This window comes from Martes martes (genome assembly GCF_963455335.1).
Source record: "Martes martes genome assembly, chromosome: 16".
Taxonomy (NCBI): domain Eukaryota; kingdom Metazoa; phylum Chordata; class Mammalia; order Carnivora; family Mustelidae; genus Martes; species Martes martes.
Window position 1 is genome coordinate 57759064 of NC_137904.1, and position 21313 is coordinate 57780376.

The 21313-nt window shown below is 55.0% G+C and overlaps 1 protein-coding gene across 1 annotated transcript in view; it reads right to left on the minus strand.

Annotated features, from left to right (window-relative positions):
• SDK2 (sidekick cell adhesion molecule 2) overlaps nucleotides 1–21313 on the minus strand; it is a gene marked incomplete at its 5' end in the record, with an annotated part of 246394 nt that overhangs the window by 39818 nt on the left and 185263 nt on the right. The window contains 12 exons of the mRNA XM_080825738.1: nucleotides 630–819; nucleotides 1473–1588; nucleotides 2329–2566; nucleotides 5050–5200; nucleotides 5298–5407; nucleotides 6101–6222; nucleotides 7532–7723; nucleotides 8111–8209; nucleotides 8429–8624; nucleotides 16146–16261; nucleotides 16798–16979; nucleotides 18502–18642. Coding sequence (XP_080681864.1) covers nucleotides 630–819; nucleotides 1473–1588; nucleotides 2329–2566; nucleotides 5050–5200; nucleotides 5298–5407; nucleotides 6101–6222; nucleotides 7532–7723; nucleotides 8111–8209; nucleotides 8429–8624; nucleotides 16146–16261; nucleotides 16798–16979; nucleotides 18502–18642 — 1853 coding nt within the window. The remainder of the gene's footprint in view (nucleotides 1–629; nucleotides 820–1472; nucleotides 1589–2328; nucleotides 2567–5049; nucleotides 5201–5297; nucleotides 5408–6100; nucleotides 6223–7531; nucleotides 7724–8110; nucleotides 8210–8428; nucleotides 8625–16145; nucleotides 16262–16797; nucleotides 16980–18501; nucleotides 18643–21313) is intronic.

Below are 21313 nucleotides of genomic sequence, written 5' to 3' on the forward strand. Positions count from 1 at the left end.
GGCAGGAGAGTCAAACACACTGAATTTAATAGATCATTAGCTTGATTTATAACTTTAGAACATGTGGACATATGGTGTTTGCGCTTCCTCTTGTGCTCTTGTCCGGACCCCAGCAGTGTTTGTGGGGGGCGGTCAGGCTATGTGTGTGGGGGGAGGGGAGGGAGCCAAGGCCCCGTCGGTCAGGCTTTGACAGAAAGTTGTGCCGTGGGGATGAATGCCTGCAGTCCTGCTGGCTTCGCTCTTTTGTAAATGAGACCAGGAGGCTCGCGCCCAGGAAAAAGCAAGCCTCTTCCTGGCACAGAGCTTTGCTCCAAGTGAACCTGCCCCAGGCAAACCCAAATTAGAACAGGTGCCAAGTCTCTATTCCGTGCACTTGTCCCAGAGAGCGTGCAAGAGACTGAACCCAAAGTCAAACCGTTCTTGCTTCCATTTCTTCCTCAGGGAAGCACAGTCTGGAATGTGTAACCCCTCGCGATGGGTTGGTGGCCCTTGGTGACCTGCCCCCAACAGGAGAAGCCTGACGCCATGGTTCTGTTCGGGGCAAAGTGTGAGCCCAGAGGGGCAGGGCCAGGCAGGCAGGAGGAAGGGGAGCTCCCAGCCTCCCCAGGTGCACAGGGATTCAAACTCACCATCATCCAGCGTCCGCTCCAGGATCGGGGGGTGGCTGGGGCTGCCGTCCCCGATGCGCGTGAAGGCCAGCACCTGGACCTCGTAGAGCACGTACTTGCCCAAGCCCGTGAGCTGGGCGCTGCGGGAGGAGTTCCCTTCCACCAGCCAGAACCGGGGCTGGGAATCTGAGTCCTTCTCCTTATACATCACCTGCCGGAGCACAGTGCAGGGGTGAGGGCCTGCGGTCTGGGTCTTGCCTGCCAGCTCCCTCCCCAAGTCTCACCCCCGGAGCGAGGCAGGCAGGAACAGAGCTGGTGGGCCCTGGACTCCTTGGAGAGCCTTGGCCCCAGGAGGGCATGGGATACGGTGGAGCGTGGGCTCTGGGAGAGCAGGGGACACAACGATGCACCAGCCGTGGAGCTGGAAGGTTCCTTAGAGACCATTTAGCTGGGAAAAACAGGCTCAGAGAGCAGGCATGACTGGCACGAGGTCACACAGCCAGTACTGGCGAAGCAGGGACGTCAAGCCACGTGTCCCAATCTGTGGGCCAGGGCTGAACCCTGCGGCTGGGCGCAGCTTTGACAGTAGTTCTAGGAGATGGTGGGAACCAGGCCCACAGGCTGAGCGAGGCTGGGGCAGCCAGCAGGGCCTCCTGGGGGCTGTGGGGACGGGTGGGAAGGACCTGGGCCTCCCTGGAAGCCCCCAGTCCTGAAACGGAGGATTCCTTGTTTGCTGTGTCACCTGGAGCACAGATGCTGGGATCCCCTGGGCAACCACTCCGGAAGGTGGAGACGCGGGCCCCAGGGGTCACGGGAAAGGGCACCCTGGATGCGGACGCAGGTGACCTTGGAGCCGGGACTCACCTTGTAGCCCAGCACGAGCCCATTGCGGTCGGCCTCCGGGATCTCGTTCCAACGCACGAGCATGCTGCTGGAGGTGGTGGCCAGTGCAGACACGTTCGTGGGGCCAGAGGACGGAACTGAGGGAGACAGAGCAGACAGAGGGAGCTCAGGACCCAGCGGGCCCTCCAGGGGAAGGAGGTGTGACACCTGGTCCCCAAGTAGCAAATTATCCTGCGGTGATTCCTGGTGACTCTGGAATATCACAGATGTTGCTTCTGGTTTCAGATAAGCCTCCCCGTTATCCTCTGCTAGGACCAATGTGAGAACGAGCCCCCACTTCCTGTCTGCGCAGCAGCGATGAGGGGGAGGCGCTGGGATGGGGAGGGACGTCCTTTAAAAGGTGCCAGGAAAAAGCCTCAGAGTGGCGGACCACATGTGGGTGTGTGAGGGCTGCCTGAAGGCTGGGGGCTCATGTTCTGTGGGTGACCCTTGCCAGGGTCCCATGAGCTGCTGGTTCTAGTTCTGAGAGCTGATCTGGCCTCCCCACCTCTGGTACTTTCAGCCACGGCTGGGTGTCAGAGTTCAAGGGGAGGGCCCGGAAACATGGGCAGTTTGCAGGGAAAGACCTCCTGCCTAACCCGCAGGGGTGGGAGTCCCCCCAGCCCCCCGATTTTGGGAGCAGTGGGAAGATGCTGGGGGATACGGCAGAAAGGTCAGGCGCTCCGCTGGGATGTTGAACACGAATGGGAAAGTGAGCCTGGGCTTGTTCTGAACAATGGCTCCAGCCTTCGTGCCTTTGGAAGGCCACGAGGGCAGAGACAAAGGTGGAGCGATCCCTGCCACAGGCTAGCGGGACCTGGGGCAGAGGCCGCAGTACCTGACTCCCGGGTCCTGCCCATCACCGTCTGGCTCCAGGGCCCGCTCCCGATGGCGTTGAAGGCCTGGACCTGGACGCGATACTCTGTCCACTCCTCCAGGTCTTCGATGGTGTACTCACGCTCCACGCGGTCCTGGACCACGTGGCTCAGCGTCTTGCCGTGGCCGTCTGCCCGGCTGTATTTGATCTTGTAGCCCACCGACTCGGGGTTCCCGTTGTATTCCATCTCCGGGAGAGGCTGCGGGAAGGTGGGATGGCAGAGCGGCTGTGAGGCCAGGCCCGCCCCGTGTGGGGAACTATCTGGCTCATGCACCCTCTTCCAGGGAGCCCTACAGGATTACCACACCCACCGTCCAAGCTGTGCATGCCCATGTGAGGTGCTCTCCCCGAGGAGGGCTTAGATTGTGTGAGTCTGTGATCCGGTGGCTCCCGTCTCCCTGCCTGTCTGTGTCAAGCTCCAAGGAGAGGCGGCATCCATGCTTCACGGTGTCCAGGGCAAACTGAGGACCCGGCCGGGGCCGTCAGAGTGGGGAGGAGACCCACAAAGCCTGTCTGTCCAACAGGCTGACGAGCACAGCACCCGTGGCCTTGGCTGCCTCTACCACTTAACTCCCTCGCGAAGGCTGCCAACACACACTCACTCAATTGCTTCTAACATGCCTGCTCCCAGCTCACGCGCGCCCGTGGAGAAGCAAGTGCGGGGCGCTGCGTCTCGGGCACGGAGGGAACACCCGGCACTGGCCGCAGCCCTTCCAGCAGCAGGCCCGAGTCTCTCCTGCTCCACGTTCGGCCTCCCCTCCTAGGAAGTTTCAGCCAAGAGCACAGACAGATTCCTTTCCTCAGCCGCTGGGGCTGTGGCGGCCGGCTCAAGGTCATTTGGGTGAACCTGGGCAGTGTTGGTAAGCAGTGGGGGTGTGTGCACGTGGGGGGGGGGGACCTGCGACCTGTGATCAGGAGCAGGTGTGAGCGGAGGACTCCGCCTTCAGACTCTCTCCGAAGGCCCTTGGCCTTCACCTCCCTGCCATACAGCTTCCCTGGGGGTTCCGAAGAGCCCACGGTCCACAGGCTCCCCACATTCTGACCCACTTCCTCCGGTTCCTCGGCCTCTGCCTCGCTCCCAGCACACTCGCTGCCTCCGGCCGGCCACTGCTCCCGCAGACACTTAGTGAAGCCGACCAGAGACCATTAAGACAGAAATCGATGGGCCTAGAGCGCACGCTTCCTTACCTGCCGGGGAAAGGTAAGAGGCCACGCACCATCAGGCGGGTCTGGAGGCGCCTGGGGCCCTGCGCGGGGCACCAATTGCTTTTTTATTTCTCCCCCAGACCCCCCGGGGCATCGGTCAGTCTCTATCTAGTCTTTTAGTGTTTGGAAACCTTAAAGCGAGCTGCCAGAGGAAGGCGGGAGCCGGCCCAGAGCGGGGCAGAGCCTAGGCCTGAAGGGGCCGAGCGAGCAGTAATGGGGGCTGCACACGTCCGGGGCCCGCGAGGCCGCTGAGCTGTGCCCGGCCCCGGCCCCCCGGGAGGGGACTCAAGCATTAGGAACTACCGTTTGTCCCGGGCTGACGGGGCCATGAGCTCCTTCTACCAGGCGTCCGCCTGAGTGAAAGGGCGTAAGGGATTTCCCGTCAATCCCACAGCCTGGTGTTTTGCAAACTGTGTTTTGTGCAAGTGGTAAGAGAGCTCACGTGGAAACGAAACCCAAGTTGCGTGTGGCCAGACCGGCTGGTGAAGCGGGGTCAGGCAGGCTCTTCCCTGCACTAAGGACAGGAGCCAGGCTGCGGGGTGCTGTCCCCCATATTTGCTTGTCTCAGAGTATGCGCCTCATACCTCTTGGATGACTGCTGCGTGGGGCAGCAGTTGGGACAACGCTGTCCTGGGGGGACGGCGTCGGGGAGACACGGTCTCTCCTGATCCCCAGAAGATAGGGTGGCAGTGTGCTCAGGGGTTAGGGCTGCGGATTCTGGGAGGCCAGACCCCCCAGGGTGGGAAACCGAGCCCTGCTATTAACTAGAGGGTGGGGGAGGATGTTGGTGGAGGTGGGTGGGTGGGACCCGGGCCAGGGATCTGACCACTCTCTGCCTCAGTTTCCCCATCTGTGAAGCAGGAGCTCAGGACCACTCTGCTGTCACAAGCCCGTGGAGAGGGTTCCAGGCCGGACTTTGAATACAGCGCTCAGAACTACACCTGCCAGGAGGAAGCCCTCAGGGTGGGCAGGGTCGCTTGGGGTAACAGCCCTCAACCAGCAACCCTGACCCGTGGGGGTGGTCTCCTGCACCTGTCCCGCCACCTCAGACACGATCCCTCGCTCTCGGACTTGGTGTAGGGGACCACTTCCACCTGAACCCCAGGCCCACCACCTGGGAGCTGTGGGGCCATGGGCAGGTTCCTGACTTCTCTGACCCTCAGTTTCCTTAGCTGTAAATTGGGGTCTCGATGTGCCCTTTGCAGGGTGACTGGGAGGATTAAATGGAAGAAACACGTAAAACGCTTTGCTCACTGAACAGTGTCTTCTAGCTCCTTCTCACAAAAGGCTTTTATTCTTTTGGCCGAGACTGAGTATCAGGCACCTTTAAGGTGCTGGGTGTAAAGAAAAGAGAAGGGAGCTGTGGGTGTTCTGGTGACCCCCCTCTTTGATGTGGTCTCCCGGGGACAATGACTGTGGTAGGGTGACAAGGACCAAGGAGCCATCCCACCCCCACTGCCCTCATGGGGGCCTCACCATCCAGCGGAGCCACAGGCTGGTCTCACTGGCCGTGCGCAGGGTCACGTTGGCAGGGGCCATGTCAGGGGGTGCCTGGAGGGTCTGGATCTTTCTAGAAGGCTGGCTGGGGGGGCTGGTGCCCACAATGTTCACCTGGCGCATTCGGAAGCTGGGGTGGGGTAAAGGAGCAAGCAAGGTGATGAGGGCAGGACCCCAGGGCCAAAGCCCGGCCGGGTCTGGGCAGCCCCCGCATCCGGCCCTGTTACCTGTAGTAGGTGAAGGGGTTGAGCTCGGGCACCTCCATGGAGCGGGCGTCTGGCTCGTTGGCGAGCTGGTGAACCAGCAGCCACTCCTCTCCCTCCCCGACCACGCCTACCTGGAAGAGGGAGACTCTTAGACCTGCTCTGCTTGTGGGGCTGAGATGTTCTGTGCCCCAGGTTCTTGGAGGTGAAGTCCTGCCCTTGGAAGGTCTTGATTCCATCCCAGGGCTCACCCAGAGAGCCCCAGATGGGGTCACCACCTTTCCAGGACCTGAAGCATGACTTCAAGCATGAGCCCAGGCCATCTTGCATCAGAAGCTGCTGGAATGCTTACTAGAAACCCACCCCAGGGCCCTGCCCCAGACCTAGCCCATCAGAATCCCTGGGGTTGGTACCTGGGAATCTGGGTGTTTAATGAGCTCCCCGAGTGGAGCCAAAGCGGAGACTCGCCACTTACGGGGGTGTGGGCCGCAGCGGTGTCTTTCTCCAGGCCGGCCGGTCCCCACCCGACCCACGGGACTGGTGTGTGGACACACATGCATGTACACGTGTGTGCGCATGCATGCTCATGGGTGGGCACGAGTGTGCTCGCACGTGTGCATGTGTGTGCATGTACATATGTGCGTGCACAGGGCTCAGTGAAGTGGAGGCAGACCTGGGAATGGTGGGTATTTTCGGAGTGTCTGGCCATCTGACAGCTGCATATTTAAAACCCCAACACACATGTGGTTTGCTCTCAAGTGCAGGGGTGTGCCCAAGGCCAGGGAGCAGACTGCGTGGGCTGCAGGCCCCCTGGCATCAGGGTTTACCTGGGCCTCCACCAGCCAGCGGGAGATGGAGGTTTTCCCGTCGTAGCCCGGCTTGAACTGCAAGGTGACGGAGCGGGGGCCGATGTTGGAGATGCCCAGGTTGGTGGGGGCCCCGGGGAGTTCTGGAACACAGGGTGGGAAAGGAGATCCGCTGAGGACAAGGTCCTTCCACGTGGACTAGGCCTCTGGACCGGGGCCTGTGCATCACCCTTTTCTAGAAGCCTGGTGGGAGGCGCTGGGCCGAGGCTTCCATCCTCCCACACAGTCTCTTTCCTGCATGCGCGGCTCTGTGTGTCCTGCCCAGGCGCCCGAGGCAGGGTGGGGGCTGGGAGGGCCTCCAGAGCCACAGGGAGGCTGACTGGGCCAGGGTACAGGGGCTGGGCATGCAAGGGCTTCCCGACAGGATCTTCCTCTCCATCCACACGCGCGGCCCCTCTCAGCCCTCCCAAACCCGATGATGACTAAGCAAGATCAGGAGGAGGCTGGTGGAGGAGGCAGCCCCTAGTTTCTGCCCAGGAACCTTTGGATTCAGGACAAACAGAAAGAGTACAGGCTCTGGACGTCAGACTGTCCTCGGCTGGCCTCTAACCTCACTGCTTCCGTGCTGTGTGTCTTTGGGCTCGTCACCTAACCTCTCTGAGCCGCGGTGTCCTCCTCGGTCGAACGGCGATGGTACTATCACCCACCTCGGGGCTGCTGTGAGGACTAACTGAACGGATGCAGATACAGCACTTGGCTCTGGGCACAATTATGTGTTGGTGTTTAATCAGGTGCCGTCGCCCGAGTCAGCTCGGGGATCTCAGCTGTCTCAGGAGCGGGGTCGGGGGGGCAGGTTGAGGGATTCTGGCTGGGTCCCATACGCATAGACTTACAGACCCAGCCGGGACCATGTGGCTATCTAGTCCACCTCCCACAGATACAGATGGGGAAACTGAGGCACGGAGGGGTCACTTGACTTGCAGAGCTTGGCAGAAGCAGGGCTGAGACTAGAGCTCAGCTTGTTCCTCCTACCAGGTTCTCAGATGATTCCCACCTTAGGCTACCCCTTTCCCAACCACCGCTCCCACTGGCAGGGATCCCGCTTGGACTTTCTGGGCGACAGTGAGAATTCTTCCCCTGAATCAGAGAGAGCATTGCTTCATGCGGAGCCTGGTGTGGGATAGGACTGGATGAGACGGGGATGGGGAGGTGTCCTCTGGGGGACTATGAGAGCCACAGGGGGAAGCAGCAGGAACCCCACCGAGCCTCCATCCAGAGACCTGGGGTCATGAGATGTAAGCCTGCTCTGGGGGGAGCGCGAGAGACCATGGACCCAAGGCAGGGGAGAGCTCTGGGGGAAGAAAGCCAGTGTTCCTGAGCAACAGGGAAGCCTCTTGGTCAGGAGGAGCACCCCAAGAGGCCAGAAGTCCTGCCCTGCGAGTGGGCACCCACCTGGAGGCACCCCAGAGGAGATGGTTGACGCAGACACCTGGCCCTGGCCCTTGGCGGTCATGGCGGCCACCTCGATGGTGTAGGTGGTGAGCGCGGTGAGGCCCGTGACACGGTACTCCAGGGTCACGTTGGGTAGATAGTGGGTCACGCGGGTGTTGGTTCGGTTGTACTCCTCCCAGGATATCCGGTACCCTAGGGAGAGCCCCCAGTTGTGGCGTGAGCTTGGCGTGACCAAATGCTGGCTTTGGCCTTTCCGCACCGCTTGGGCTGGGAGCAGTGGGGCCGAGGGAGCTGGGAACCTCGCGCCTGGGGCCCCAGGTGTAACTTGGGTGGGATGTCCCTGTTGGGTGGGGACCGTAGGAGGGAGTGAGACTTATGGCAGCTGCTTGAGGCCTGTGGTGGAGGCCCTGGGACGTGCTACAGAGCAGAGGGTCTGAGAACCTCCCCTGAGTACTTTCTAAGAAAGAGTGGCCTGCTGGGAGGTTCTGGATGAACAGCAGCCAGCAGGACAGCAGGATGGACTGGACGACCCTGCCGTCTCCCCGCTGGGGCTCGGGAACACCCACCTGTAACCCTTACCTGTGAGGATGCCATTCTTCTCTCCCGGCTCTTGCCAGCTGACCTTCAGGGACGTGTCCAGGATTTCACTGAAGCTCAGGTGTCCCACAGGACCCGGCACTGTACCCAAAAAGGACCCCCCCCCCCAATGCACATTAGAGCTAGCGAGAGACCACTGTCTGCAGGACAGCCCGCGTGCTCCAGGGGCACCCCAGGATGGAAGACAAGGCCGGGATCACCCCGTACCTGGAGCGCTCAGCCTGGTTCTCTGGGGGGGTGGGGTGGGTGGGCGTGGCTGGGGAGGGGGGGCAGGGACAGCAGGGGTGGGGTGGTGCCTACCATCCTCATGGGTGCGCACCAGCTGGGGGGTGCTTCGAGGCCCGTCGCCGGGAGTGGTGAAGCAGAGGACGGAGGTGAAGTACTCGGTGAACTTCTTCAGGCCAGACACGAAGCCCACGTGGATGCTGTCTTGGAAATTGGGCCGGGCAGTCACCATGGTAACCTCCTCTTCCTGCTCCGGCTCCCAGGCAATCAGCTGGGGAGAGACCAGCAACTCAGGCAGGGCAACAAGAATGTTCCAGAAGAGGCCGAGCACTCTCCCGCAGTCTGGGCGGACAGACAGAGACTGGGAGCCCAGCTTCCTAGGGTTCCCTAAAGCTTTCTCCATCCGGGCTGGACAGGGTGTCCCTCGGAGTTTCCCACGGAGCTGCCACTTCCGCTAGTGCCTTCAACTTGTCCCAAGCTGGGATTTCAGTCTGAGACCCGGCCTGGAGGTGGGGTGTCGGCAAGGAAAGCCCGGTCTGGGGACAGCGTGGCTTTTCTGCCTGACTTCCGTGCTGCACACCCCACCTGGGACGCCCCCACTTCCCGCCTCCCCTTCCTTCTCTTTTTGATCTGTCCCCTCACACTCCTGCTTTCTGGGCCCTTCATCTATCTCCAACAATGACAGCTGGTCTCAGAGAGTTCCTCGTTCATTTGAAGTTGATTAACTAGCAATTAATGGTGAAAAGCAACACTTGATGAGTTTTAATAAGCACGGGTATTTATAGATATAAAACAAAAGCACGCTGATGTCTCCTGATTAACTTGCCCCTATAACAATGCTTCAGCCTCTCCTTTTTCGTGGCTGCGTGTTTATAAAGGATGTTTGGAAATTTAATTGGTATTGTGAAAAGATAGCCTATAGCAAGTTAATTAGACACTAATTAGACCCTAAAAATACTAATCAGAAATACTAAGTGGCATTTAATAAGTATGTTAAATATCCTCCTTATTTTGGTTATCTTGTTTCAGAGCAATTAAATTGCCTAACTTCTTTGGAGTAGATTAAGAAACAAGTTTAATGTTTTAATTTAATTTAATTAATGTAAATTTGAATTAATTACGCTGATAGAATTAATTGTGTGGTCTGTTCCCCAGCAAGTGCAAAATCTGGGTAAATATTATTTTATTGGGTTTAGGCCAATTATAATCACGACCATTGTTACAGGAATAAAGGACAGAGAATATCTTTACAGGTGCCTTAAAATACGATCACTGGGAACTGGCTTCAAAAATGACCCAGAAGTGCACAGGGTCGTGTGGTTTCCTGAATGACGACTTCTTCGTCTTACGGCTCCAGGCCCGAAGCCCAGGATGGCAGCGGGATGGAGGTGGCTTTGAAAGTTACTCTGGGATGTCAGCCCCTTGTCATTCTCTAGCTGTGTCTGCAGAGGAGGAGGCCCGGCGGTAAGCGGTCTCTCCCCCAGACCAGGAAGACTACGATCTTGCCTTCTCTACCTTCTGTTCCCTGAAAGGAGATGGGCTCAGGGCGGCCCAGGGCTACCGTCGGATGAGCTCATACTCTGCGTCAGGCACTGGGGTAAGCCTGTCGCCCACCAGCGCCACCGCATCATCACAGTGGGGACTGGATGGACGTCACAGCCCTGTGCTGTTGCAGGGAGGGAACTGAGGACCACAGAGACTGAGGCCTGGCTGGTGCACACGGCACGGTCAGGGGCTGGTTTCAGATCTGTGGGCCTCCCTCCCATCCTGCAGACCCCAGATGAAGGCCTCTGCCTCCCGAGGTACACACGGCTGCTAGGTGAGCGTCGGAGCTTCTCTTTGCTGTCCCGATCTTATCACTCAGGCTCAGTGTTCATGTACTCTATCGGGCCCTTAGTCTCGGAGTCGAGGCAGACTGGGCCGTTGTGAGCATGGCTGGGGGGTGTGGGTGCCCGTGGGCTTGGGGAACAGCACCAGATCAAGGATCCTGGGCCTCTGCCTTGGAAAGCAGAGGAGAAGAAGAAGAACAGAACGCAGCTGTGTTCCTTACTGTGTGACCCTGGGAAAGCCACTCATCCTCTCCGAGCCTCAGGCTATTATAGGGGATGGTGAGAGCTGCCTTGCTGGCTCCTGGGAGGAGAGATGAAGTGATGCGCCTTTTGTTTCTGACGGAGGCAATGTGTTATGGGGATGAGAGGGTGGGGGGTATATACAGCCCCTGTATATACAGGGGGGTATATGCTAGCTGCTGGAGTAAAGGAAAAAGTAGAGGAAATTCTCTCTTTCCTTCTCCTTTTGTCTTTCCCCCATCTCTATCTCTTTGCATGTGATATTCTGGAAGGATAGGCAGGGTATGAACAACAGTGGTTACCAGGAGTGGGGAGAGTTCTGGAACATTCTGGAAGGATAGGCAGGGTATGAACAACACTGGTTACCAGGAGTGGGGAGAGTTCTGGAACATTCTGGAAGGATAGGCAGGGTATGAACAACAGTGGTTACCAGGAGTGGGGAGAGTTCTGGAACATTCTGGAAGAATAGGCAGGGTATGAACAATAGTGGTTACCAGGAGTGGGGAGAGTTCTGGAATATTCTGGAAGGATAGGCAGGATATTAACAACACTGGTTACCAGGAGTGAGGAGAGTTTCGGGGTTGGGTGGGTGGGAAAGAACCAGGCAGATGAGGAACTGGAGTGCGATGGAGGATTTCTGCTACACGTTTATCTTTTTACTTTCGTTGGTTTTTGAATCATGTAAATACGTTTCCTGTTTAAAAAATTAAATTAAAAGAATTTTAAAAATCATGGAAGGATTTGGCAGTAGCAGGGAAATTATATATACATTTATCCATTGATCTAGCAATCTCCTTTCTATGAATCTATTCCAAAGCGAAATGTGAAGAATATGTAAAGATAGATGCACAAAGATATGCACTGCAGAGATGTTCATTATAGTAAAAGTCTGGAAACAATCCAAATGTCACTGCTGGGGAGCTGCCTGACCAAACTGGAAACGTAACGTGGAAACCAAACGTGGAAAGCCATGCCATGGAGTCCAACACAGATGTTGACAAGGAAACCAGAATCTCTCTATTCCTACGGCGTGATCCCCGGGATAGAATGCAAATAAAGAAGCAAGATGGAGAAAATGTAGAGTGTCCTTTATCGAAGAAGCAGGGGGGACACACATTTGTACATGTTTGCATTTGCTTATGTTCAAGAAATGAAAGGAAAAACCAAACCAACCAAACAAAAAGAAATCAAACCTATGGGGGAGGGAAAGGAGAATTCAGGCTGATTTTCTGTGAACGTATTTTGTATATCTAACTTTGGAACCACGTAACTATGTTCCATAATTATAGAACAAAATTAAATTAAAAAATCAATCCCTAAAAATCGAAACCAAAATGAAACAAATCGACCTAGTGCTGTATTGAGCTGTAGCAAACTTACACAGAGAAAAACTATTTCTGGAGACTTTGTAGCCCAGGCAGGGGAAGGACGTCCCCAGCGGGATACGCCCCAGGTACCGAAAGCGCTGCAAATCACCTGCCACGATCTTTGGTCCTCAGCGTGGTGGGATGACTGTTCTGAGACGGTTGTGGGTGTTTTGGGGATAAAGTAGGCAGGTAATTATGTTGGTGTTGTAGGAACCGGATTTTCGGTATGGAGGAAAGAGAGACAAAGACCTATAAGACGATTAAAGAGCTTATAGTCCTGAAATTGAGTTGAAGTATCTGTATGTGTCTTATCTGAAAAGAAGGAGGAGAAGGAGCATTTCGAGCTGTTCATTAGCAGAGCCTAGAAATGGCCTCCAGTTTAAGCTGGTGTTATGGAGAGCCCTCAGGGCCTAGGTTGAGGTACCTATCATTTCCCACTGAAAAGAACAAGACTGCCTGAAGTCACGGCTGATCCCAGGGACGGTGCAGGAACTGGAGACAGCCTGAACCATCCTATCAGCCTACTGGGGCCCGGTCAAAAGGATTCAGCAACCAAAGAGGCCAACGACGGGCCCATCTGGCGTCAACATGAATAATGACAGCCATGGGTTGAAACATACCAGATGAGTTAAAAATGCTTGAGTACATAATAATTTACCAACAATTAAACAAAAAAATGTCCTCCTCTCCCCCATCCAAATTCATCTGTCACTTTAGAAGATGCTAAGGAATGGCATTCATGACTCTGAAAATTGGTAGGTGATGGAAAAGGACTGAGTTTTGACCAGGATTTTCCTAGATGAATGGAACCTTCAGGTAAGCAAAGAGTTGGTAAGGGGGAAATTTCTTTTTACTGGAAAACGCTTCCGCTAATACATCAAGGAGAAATTACTATATTTGACCGTCCCCCTTTTGCAACCCTACAGAAATAACAGGTTACACAGGGTGGTCGGTGGTCACCACGTGATAGTAAGGGAGACAGCCAGACCTTAGGGCTTCTGATGTAAGGGCACAGCACCATCTAGGAAACAATATTTGGGGGAAAAAAACCCCACGAAATCACCAAACCTGAATTTGATCAAGCCTCTGTTTTAAGTTCCAATTTGCTGTGAACATAGCATTCACAGGCCTGTGTTAAATGACCCCACAGAGAGGCAATCAGCAAAATCCAGGGTGTGGAAAATTCTATAGGGCAAATGATTACTTTACTTGACTAGATAAGTTACAAGAAAAAGAGAGTGAGAAAGGAGAGAAAGAGAGAGAGAGACTCTCTAGATCAGCCGAGACTCAAAAGAACACCGAACCAGTTGCCGTCGTGAGGACCTCATTGGGATCTTGAAGCAAATAGAGCCACTAGTCAAAGAAAATCAGGGCCGACGGCATATCCGATGACATCAAGGGGACCGGTGATATTTTTAGGCACGATGATGACGGGGTGGGTGCTGTGGTTGTGTCTGAAACAGAGGCTTTATAATACTTCTTGGCAGAACTGTTTATGGATGAAATGATACGGTGGCCTGGGATTTGCTCGACAATATTCCAGGGCCCATTTGGAGGGTCGGGGAACAGACAGAACACATTTGGCCACGAGCTGGGAATTGTTAAAGCTGGGATACATTAGGGTCTTCTAAAGTTATTACTGTTTTCCCTCTGCTTTGGTAGATGTCTGAACATTTTTAACAATTCCAAGGGGGCGGGGAGTCCATTCTCATTGGAGGAACGCAAAAGGCCATGCACTGCTGTTTTCTCCCTGTGACACTGAAGACTGGGGCAGCAAGAAACAAAATCCCTGCTTGAATCCATTTGTATTTAGAAAAAAAAAATCAAGGCATAGTTATTATTTATAGTTAAATCATAGGACACCTTTTAAAAAAGTTTTTATCTGCCTATTTATTTAGAAAAAGAGAGAGAGCATGTGAGTGAGGAGGGGGAGGGACCGAGGAGAGGAAGAGACAGAATCCTTTAAGCAGGCTCCCTGCTGATCCCACCACCCTGAGATCACGACCTGAGCTGAAATCAAGAGTCAGATGCTTCCCTGACGGAGCCCCCCAGGGGTCCCGACACATTTTCTTTTTAAAGCAAGAGATGTAGGCTCTGAAGTTTGAATCTGAGCTTCGCAGTTGCTCTGGCTTTGAACAAGTTACTTGCCTCTCGTGCCTCAGTTTCCTCCTCTGTGAAATGGGGTGAGGAGAAGACTTCCTTCTTCTGAGAGAAGAAAGCAAGGCAGGCCAAGCCGTCCTACGCGCAAAATCTCTGGGCCGTTCATGGCCGCGGATGTTTTTAAGGACAAACCACGGGTGCTGGGCACCAGGCAGACCTGGAAATCACGTGGGCTTCTGCAGCCTCCTCCTGCTCTGTCCGGGTCATGGCCCTGACGGTCCTGGCTACTCGGCCTGCCAGGAGCCACCTGCCTTAGAAGTCTGCAGCCTGGCCCCATCCTCCCCACCCCCAGTTTGTGAAAGAAAACAGAATTGGCAGCAAGAAGCTAATTGTTCCCAGCTCAGCTCCTCCGCTTCTCAGTGCTGTGCGAGCCTCCCCTTCCCTCCCCTGCCTCCCCCCAGAGTCCCAATTAGGAGGCTTTTCGGGCGGCCAGCCAGCCAGCCGGCGTTCAGCAGCAGCCCCCTGCCCCAGGACAGCCCTGCTCGGCCCTGGCGCCCTGTCTTCCCAGGAGCGAGAGGGCCGTAGCACGCCCGTACCCAGCTCTAGACCATCCCTCCTTTATTTGCAACATCAGCAGAAAATTCTCTGGATGATTTACTCTCCGTCCCTTTCTGCCCAAGCCACCCCTTTCTCTCAGGAATAACGGCTAAGGCTGGGAGTCCTAGAAATCATCTGGATTGTCCCGCATGTGCACCCGTGAAGCAGAGCGAGTGCAGGAGCCTTCTGGAGGTGTCGGCAGTCATCACGAGTCCCCGGATCCCTGGGCTCCAAGCCAGAGGCCGTGGGGTTTCTCCTTCACGGCCTGCTTCCCGTGGCACAGCCCTCCCACATCTGGAGGGGGCCGTCTGCCTCCTCCCACCTACCCCAAGCTGCACACGCCGCGCTAGGTGATCTGTCTTCTGTTCTTTTACAGGGGGCTGGCAGGGTGCTCCCTGCGGGGTGGGATCAGAGACCCGGGCATGAGAGCAAGGTCCGGGATCTCGGAGGGGAGGGCTGAGACCTCCTGACTTGTGCGGTTATAATGACAGCGGATTTACAGCTGCCACAGGACCCCCCGCCCACGTTACCAATACCAGGACTGAATGACACCTGCTACCATGACTGCTAAGCTCGTTGTCATACGCTGACCTGTGTCCCCCCAACTCCCCAAACTCACATGTTGAAGTCCTAACCCCCAGGGCCTCAGGAGGGGACTGTATTCGGACAGAGGGTCCTTAAAGAGGCAGTGAAGTTAACATGAGGTCAGTAAGGGGGGCTGCAGTCCAGTGTGAGTGGCGTCCTTTCAAGAGGAGGCTGGGATGCACAGAGAAGAGGGACCACACGTGGACACCGGGAGAAGGTGGCACCTGCACACCAAGGACGGCGGCCTCGGAGGGAACCAGCCCTGCCCAGCCCTGGATCTCAGACTTCCAGCCTCCGCAAGTGGGAGGACACAGATTTTTGTTGTTGGAGCCGCCCAGACGGTGGCACCTGGTTAGGGCCCCCGGCTCGGGCAAACGTGTCTCCGCTAGGCACTTCCGTGCGTGTCACTGAGCCCAATGAGTTACGGATATCGTCTCATTCAGTCCTCCCGCGCCCTTAAGAAGTAGGCATGAGTATCATCCTCACGCACACATGAGGGCGGGGGAGGTTATTCTGGTTTTCCGGCACCTAGAACAGAGCCTATAGGAAGGCTCGACAAACATGAAGGAGCGGTGCTCAGACAGACTGTAGGACGTGTCTAGGGAGCCGGCGAGAGGCAGAGCCAGAGCCTGGATTCTAGCCCGCATCTGTCACGGTCCCAGTCCTGTGCCCTTAACCACACTCAAGTGTAGCCCAAGGACACGTGTGGGTCTAGGAGAGCCACAGCTTGGCAGGAAGAAGTGGATTCGGGATTTTTCTGGGGCCGCGGCTATGCCCAGGTGCTCCTAAGCCTGAGGCAAACGTGGTTTGCTTATAGCCCAGTCTTCCCGAGAAAGCTCCTCCGCACGGGGTCACAGGCTGTGCGGTGTCCTGGCAACCCCCCCGCCCAAAGCCTGGAAGGGGCCTGAGAGCGAGTCCCCATGCCCTTCACCTTGATCACGTGTCGTCTGCTTGGCTTGAACCAATGATTTCAGAAGCACCGGGGTCCCTCCCCTCCTCCCCGCTCCCCTGCCCGCGACCTCCCTCAGAGAATCCCCAGCCTTCCTCTGGGGGCCGCGGGGAGGCCTCACGTACCTTGTAGCCCTGGTTGATGCCGTTGATGAACTGGGGGCTGGGGGCATTCCAGGTGAAGCGGATGGTCGTGGAGTTGGTGGCTTCTGCGTGCACGTTGCCAGGAGGGACGGTGGGGACTGGAGGAGAGCAGAGGGACAGGGCGGGGCATGGTAGAGGGGGTGGAGTCAGTCTTGGGCATTAAGTAGAGAAATAACAAAGGCAGGGGTCTGCTCTGCCCCGTCCCCGCCCCCTTTGCGTCATGGACTCGAGGCACCCTCTTTCTCTCGATTAGTTTGGGTGTCAGAACACTCGCCTGACCAGCTCACGGGGTACCGATAAACAGAAGTGATGGACGGGAACGTGCTCGGGGGAGGTCGTTCTGTACAACCCTCGAAGCCAGCTGTGTCATGTCCAGGTGACGTGGACCCTGAAGAAGGTCCCCGTACCCACAAAGCCTCTGCCTTCATCATGCCCCCCCCCACAACTCCCCTGACCCTTGGCACCCTCCTGCCCTATGGGGTAGCCAGGCCCAGCGAGCGGGCAACAGCTCAGGACCGGGGGAAAAAGGTGCCGTGGCCAAGGCGGGACTGGACAGGTCCAGGACCGACAGGTGCGGGCCGGGGAGGGAGAGAGAAGCACCAGCTCCTCCTCCACGGTCACGATCCCCACCCACCTCCCTGCAGCGTCCACTCGGCGACTTTGCTGCTGTAGACACCCAGCCCGGCGCTGTTGTAGGCGGCCACCTCGATCTCGTAGTTGGTCCAGATGATGAGGTCCTCCAGCAGCAGGTTGTTGACGTCAGCGTCTGTGATGTTCTTAAACTGGTACCCGACGGGCAGCCCGGCCAGGCAGTACCTAAGGGGAGGGAGGAAGGCAGGGGGTGGCGGGTCGGAGACAGCCTGCTGGGCACATGCCCAGGAAACCACATGTGATGGTGCGAATGTTCCATGTGCCATCCAATGTGGCCGTCCAATATGGCAGCCACTCTTGGGCGTGGCTGCTGAGCACTTGAAATGTGGTTGGTGTAGCTGGGAATGTGGACTTGTATTTAAATTAAATAACCACAGGAGACCAACGGCTATCTCCCTGTACAGCACAGGTCTAGAGGATGTGTCTGTTCTTTTTGATGGGGTTGGACACTGGAGAGATTAGCTAACCATGGACACTAAGAGTTTCTGGGCAGATCACACTGGTCTCACTTTGGAGGGGTCATCCATGGAGAGCCACATCCAAAGGCTGGGCTCACTTTCTTTGTCCCTCCAGAGGAGTGACTCCCTCTTTTGACAGTCATTGACTTAGGTGCAGAGAACAAACTTGAGCTACCTACTCTACCAATTTCTACTGGAAAAAGAACACATGATAATACAGAAGTGGGTCTGTATGGACAAAATCTGGGGGGATGGTTAGATCATAGGAGAACCACAACCCATACGTTATTGGAAAATTAGAGGCTCCAGCTTATTTTGATGTGTTATAAGACCCCGTAACAATGGTCCTCGGTGGCTTATCGTGCATCACAAATACGCAGAGGGCTTGCTGAAATCCAGGTTGCTGGGCCCATCTCTAAGTTTTCCATGATCAGGCGTAGGACTTGAGAGTTTGCATTCAAATCAAGGCCGCTGTTGGTCTAGGGAACACCCTTTGAGCACCACTCGCCATTAGGGTTCACCGAAAACCCACAATAAAATTAACGGATCGTGGAGCGGTCAAGTCAACGATAACACCCTCCAGATCTGGGGCACGCCAGAGCTGGAGAGCACACATACAGGAAAGAAATGCGCATTTTGCGGCCTGCCAGAATTCAGAACGCTGATGGACGCTCAGGAACTTCAACTTTATGCTAATTTGAATTTACGACCCCCAATTAGTAGCACTTAATAACTCAGTTAGAGGTTACCAGTGAAATACCCTTGGTCAAGTGTAGACATAAGTCTCCATAACCGGGCTTCATTTTGCGATAAGGACCAGCAAAAGGAGGTCTACTGTTTGACCAGCCCTTGGCCCAGTAAGGTGGCTTCAGATGGGGTATTCTTGGTTTCCGGGGCGGTTGGCCCGTCGGAGAGTTACCCGTCTCCCTGTGCCCTATCCTGTGAAGCCCTGACGTGTGGCCAGCCTGCCTATCCACACAGCCTTGAGGACATTACACTGTACCTCCTCTCTCAAGCATTCCCATTGTTTTCCAAGACCCTGCCTTCTGGAAGTTCCTCTACAGGTCTAACCTGAGTCCTTCCTACCAGGGCAAAGTCATTTCTTGTTGCCTGGTCCTTGTGAGATGGAGAAGGACCTTCCGTGACTTGGCTGATTTCCCATCCACTCCAAACCCTCCCCCTGGGTGAGGGCTGTCCCTCCTTTCTCCAGGGAAGGGGGGGACGCCTACCTGATGACGTAGCCCTTGAGAAGGCCATTCTGGTGGCTCTCGGGAGGCGGCTGCCACTGGATCATGATGGACTGATTGGTCCGGCCGCTGGCGATGACATTCTGTGGAGGGGCTGTGGGGGGCTCCTCGGGGAGGGAGACCCTGGATAGGAAAACATCAAGAGTGGGTGGGTCTTTCCACTCTCAGTCTCGAGGGCAAATACAGGAGTTTAACGGGATACGAGGAGGCTGCTCGGTTCCTGGATGACTCTGCACAGTTGCTGTGTGCTTTTGGGCAAGTCACTTAACCTCTCTGAGCTTGCTCCTTTATCTTTTAAAGGAGTATAATAAACCTCCACTTGCCTGCTTTCTAAGACGAGTTGAGGCTCAAGGACACCATGTATGGAATCATTTCAAAACACCACAAAGCCCTAGATGTGTTTGTCTGTGCAGCTCAGGGACACGGGCCTCAGTTTCCCAGATGTCAGAGAAGCTGCTGTCGGGGCTGATGACGTCCTGAGTCCTCCGGTATTTCAGAAGCAGTTAAGCGAGTTAAACACTCGCAGGCTGGTGGTGCTGTATGACGAGGATTCCTTTTCTGCCCAGCTGAGCCCCAAGCTGCGGGCAGGACAGGCCAGGTGCGGCTGGGGAGGCACGTGGCGGTGGTGGGGGGCCCATCCCCCATTTCCAGAAGCGAGCGTCACCGCATGTCTTTCTCTGGCACTGCTGGGGGACGCAGTGTTCCACTGCGGTGTGCCGTTCGCCCAACTGACACGCGCCCATTAAAACCAGAAATTAATTATTTCTGATGGATGTCTCTCCCTTTCAGTTTATTTTTATGTTTTTTCTTTCTGACGGATAGCTTTCCAAAACGTACCGCACACTCCCATGTCTTTGTAAAGCCTGCGAGCGAGGGTGATTTAACCTTTTTCTTCGTGACTCAGGGCTATTAGCGTGAAGATTCATCAGGAAGATGAATCAGGGCTTGAAGCGAAGCCTGAAGACCCAGAGAAAGTGGAGGGTGGTTCTCCCGAGACTTGGAGGTTTTGTGTCGTTGGGATTTTGTAGTTCTGAAGGGCTGGGGCCGCGTCCACTTTGCTCCCCGCAGCCCTCATGGTCTACACACAGCCAGGCACATAGTAGGTGTTCAACAAACAGCGAGGGAATAAATCCTCCCTGCCAGGCTGTTACCTGCCCCCCTCGCTTTCCTGTTAGGGTGTCACGACCCCTGTGGCATCCCTCTCATGAGAGCCACAAAGACTTAAGCTCACTGGAACTGCGGCAGAACCAAATGATCGATTTAAGCCAGATGTCCGCGTACATACACACCTAAGAGAGTCTTTTCAAGAGCCAAGTACATTCTTGGTTCCTTTGTAAAAATATCAGTTGACGGTATATGTGAGTATTTATTTCTGGGCTCTCTATTCTGTTCCATTGGTCGAAGTGTCTATTTTTATGCCAGGATCATGCTGTTTTGATTACTACGGCTTTCGAGGATAGTGCGAAATCAGGAAATGGGATGCCTCCAGCTCTGTTCTCAGGACTGCCTTGGCTACTCAAGGTCTTTTGTGGCCCTGTACACATTTTAGGATTTTTTTTTTTTCTAATTCAGGAAAGATGCCACTGGAATTTTGATGGCGATTGCATTGGATTTACACATGGCGTTGGGTAACACTGACCTTTTAACAATAGTGATTCTTCTCAGTGGGGAAAGGATAGTCTCTTCAATTCATGGTGTGGGGAAAACTGGACAGCCACGTGCAGAAGAATGAAACTGGACCCCCATCTTACGCCACTCACAAAAATGAACTCAAAATGGATTAGATTTAATTGTAGGACCCTAAACCATAAAACTCCTAGAAGAAAATATGGGGAAAGGCTCTTTGACATGGGTCCGGGCAGGGATTTCTGGATATGACACCAAAAGCACAAGCAAGAAAAGCAAAAGTAAGTTAAGTGGAACCTTAGCAAACTGAAAACCTCCTGCCCAACAAAAGAAACACTCCACAAAATGGAAAACCCACACACTGAATGCGGAGAACATCTACAAGCCCCACACCTGATAAGGGGTTAGTATTCAAAACACATAAAGAACACATACAACCCAAGAGCAAAAAAAAAAAAAAAGAAAAACAACCCAATTCGAAATGGGCAGAAGATCCGCATCAGCATTTTTCCCATGAAGACACACAGATGACCAATAGGTACATGAAAAGATGCTTGGCGTCACTCAACATTAGGGAAATGCACATGAAAACCACAATGAGATACCACCTCCCACCTGTCCCAATGGCCATCGTTGAAAAGACAAGAGATAACAGGTGTTGGTGAGGATGCGGAGAAAAGGAAGCCTCGGGCACTGGTGGGGGTGGAGATGCAAATTGCCACTGTGGAAAACAGGATGGCAGTTCTACAAAAAATGAAAGACAGAACTACCGAATGATCCGGCTGTCCCACTTCTGGGTATCTGTCCATCCAAAGGAAATGAAAATAGGATCTTGAAGGGACACCTGCACCCCCATGTTCACTGCAGCATTAGCCACAGCAGCCAAGACACGGAAGCACCCCAAGTCTCTGTCCACGGAGGAGTGGATCAGGAAGATGTGGTATATGTATACAGCGGCATAGCATTTAGCCAGGAGAAGGAGGAAATCCTGCCATTTGCAACAACAGGGATGGACCCTGAGGGCACGATGCTAAGTGAGATAAAGTCAGACGGAGAAAGACAAGTACTGTATGAGCTCACTTAAGTGGAATCTAAAAAAAACTGAACTTAGCCAGAGTGGAGAGTGGTCGTTACCAAGGGCGGGTGGCTGGGGGAAACGGGGAGACAC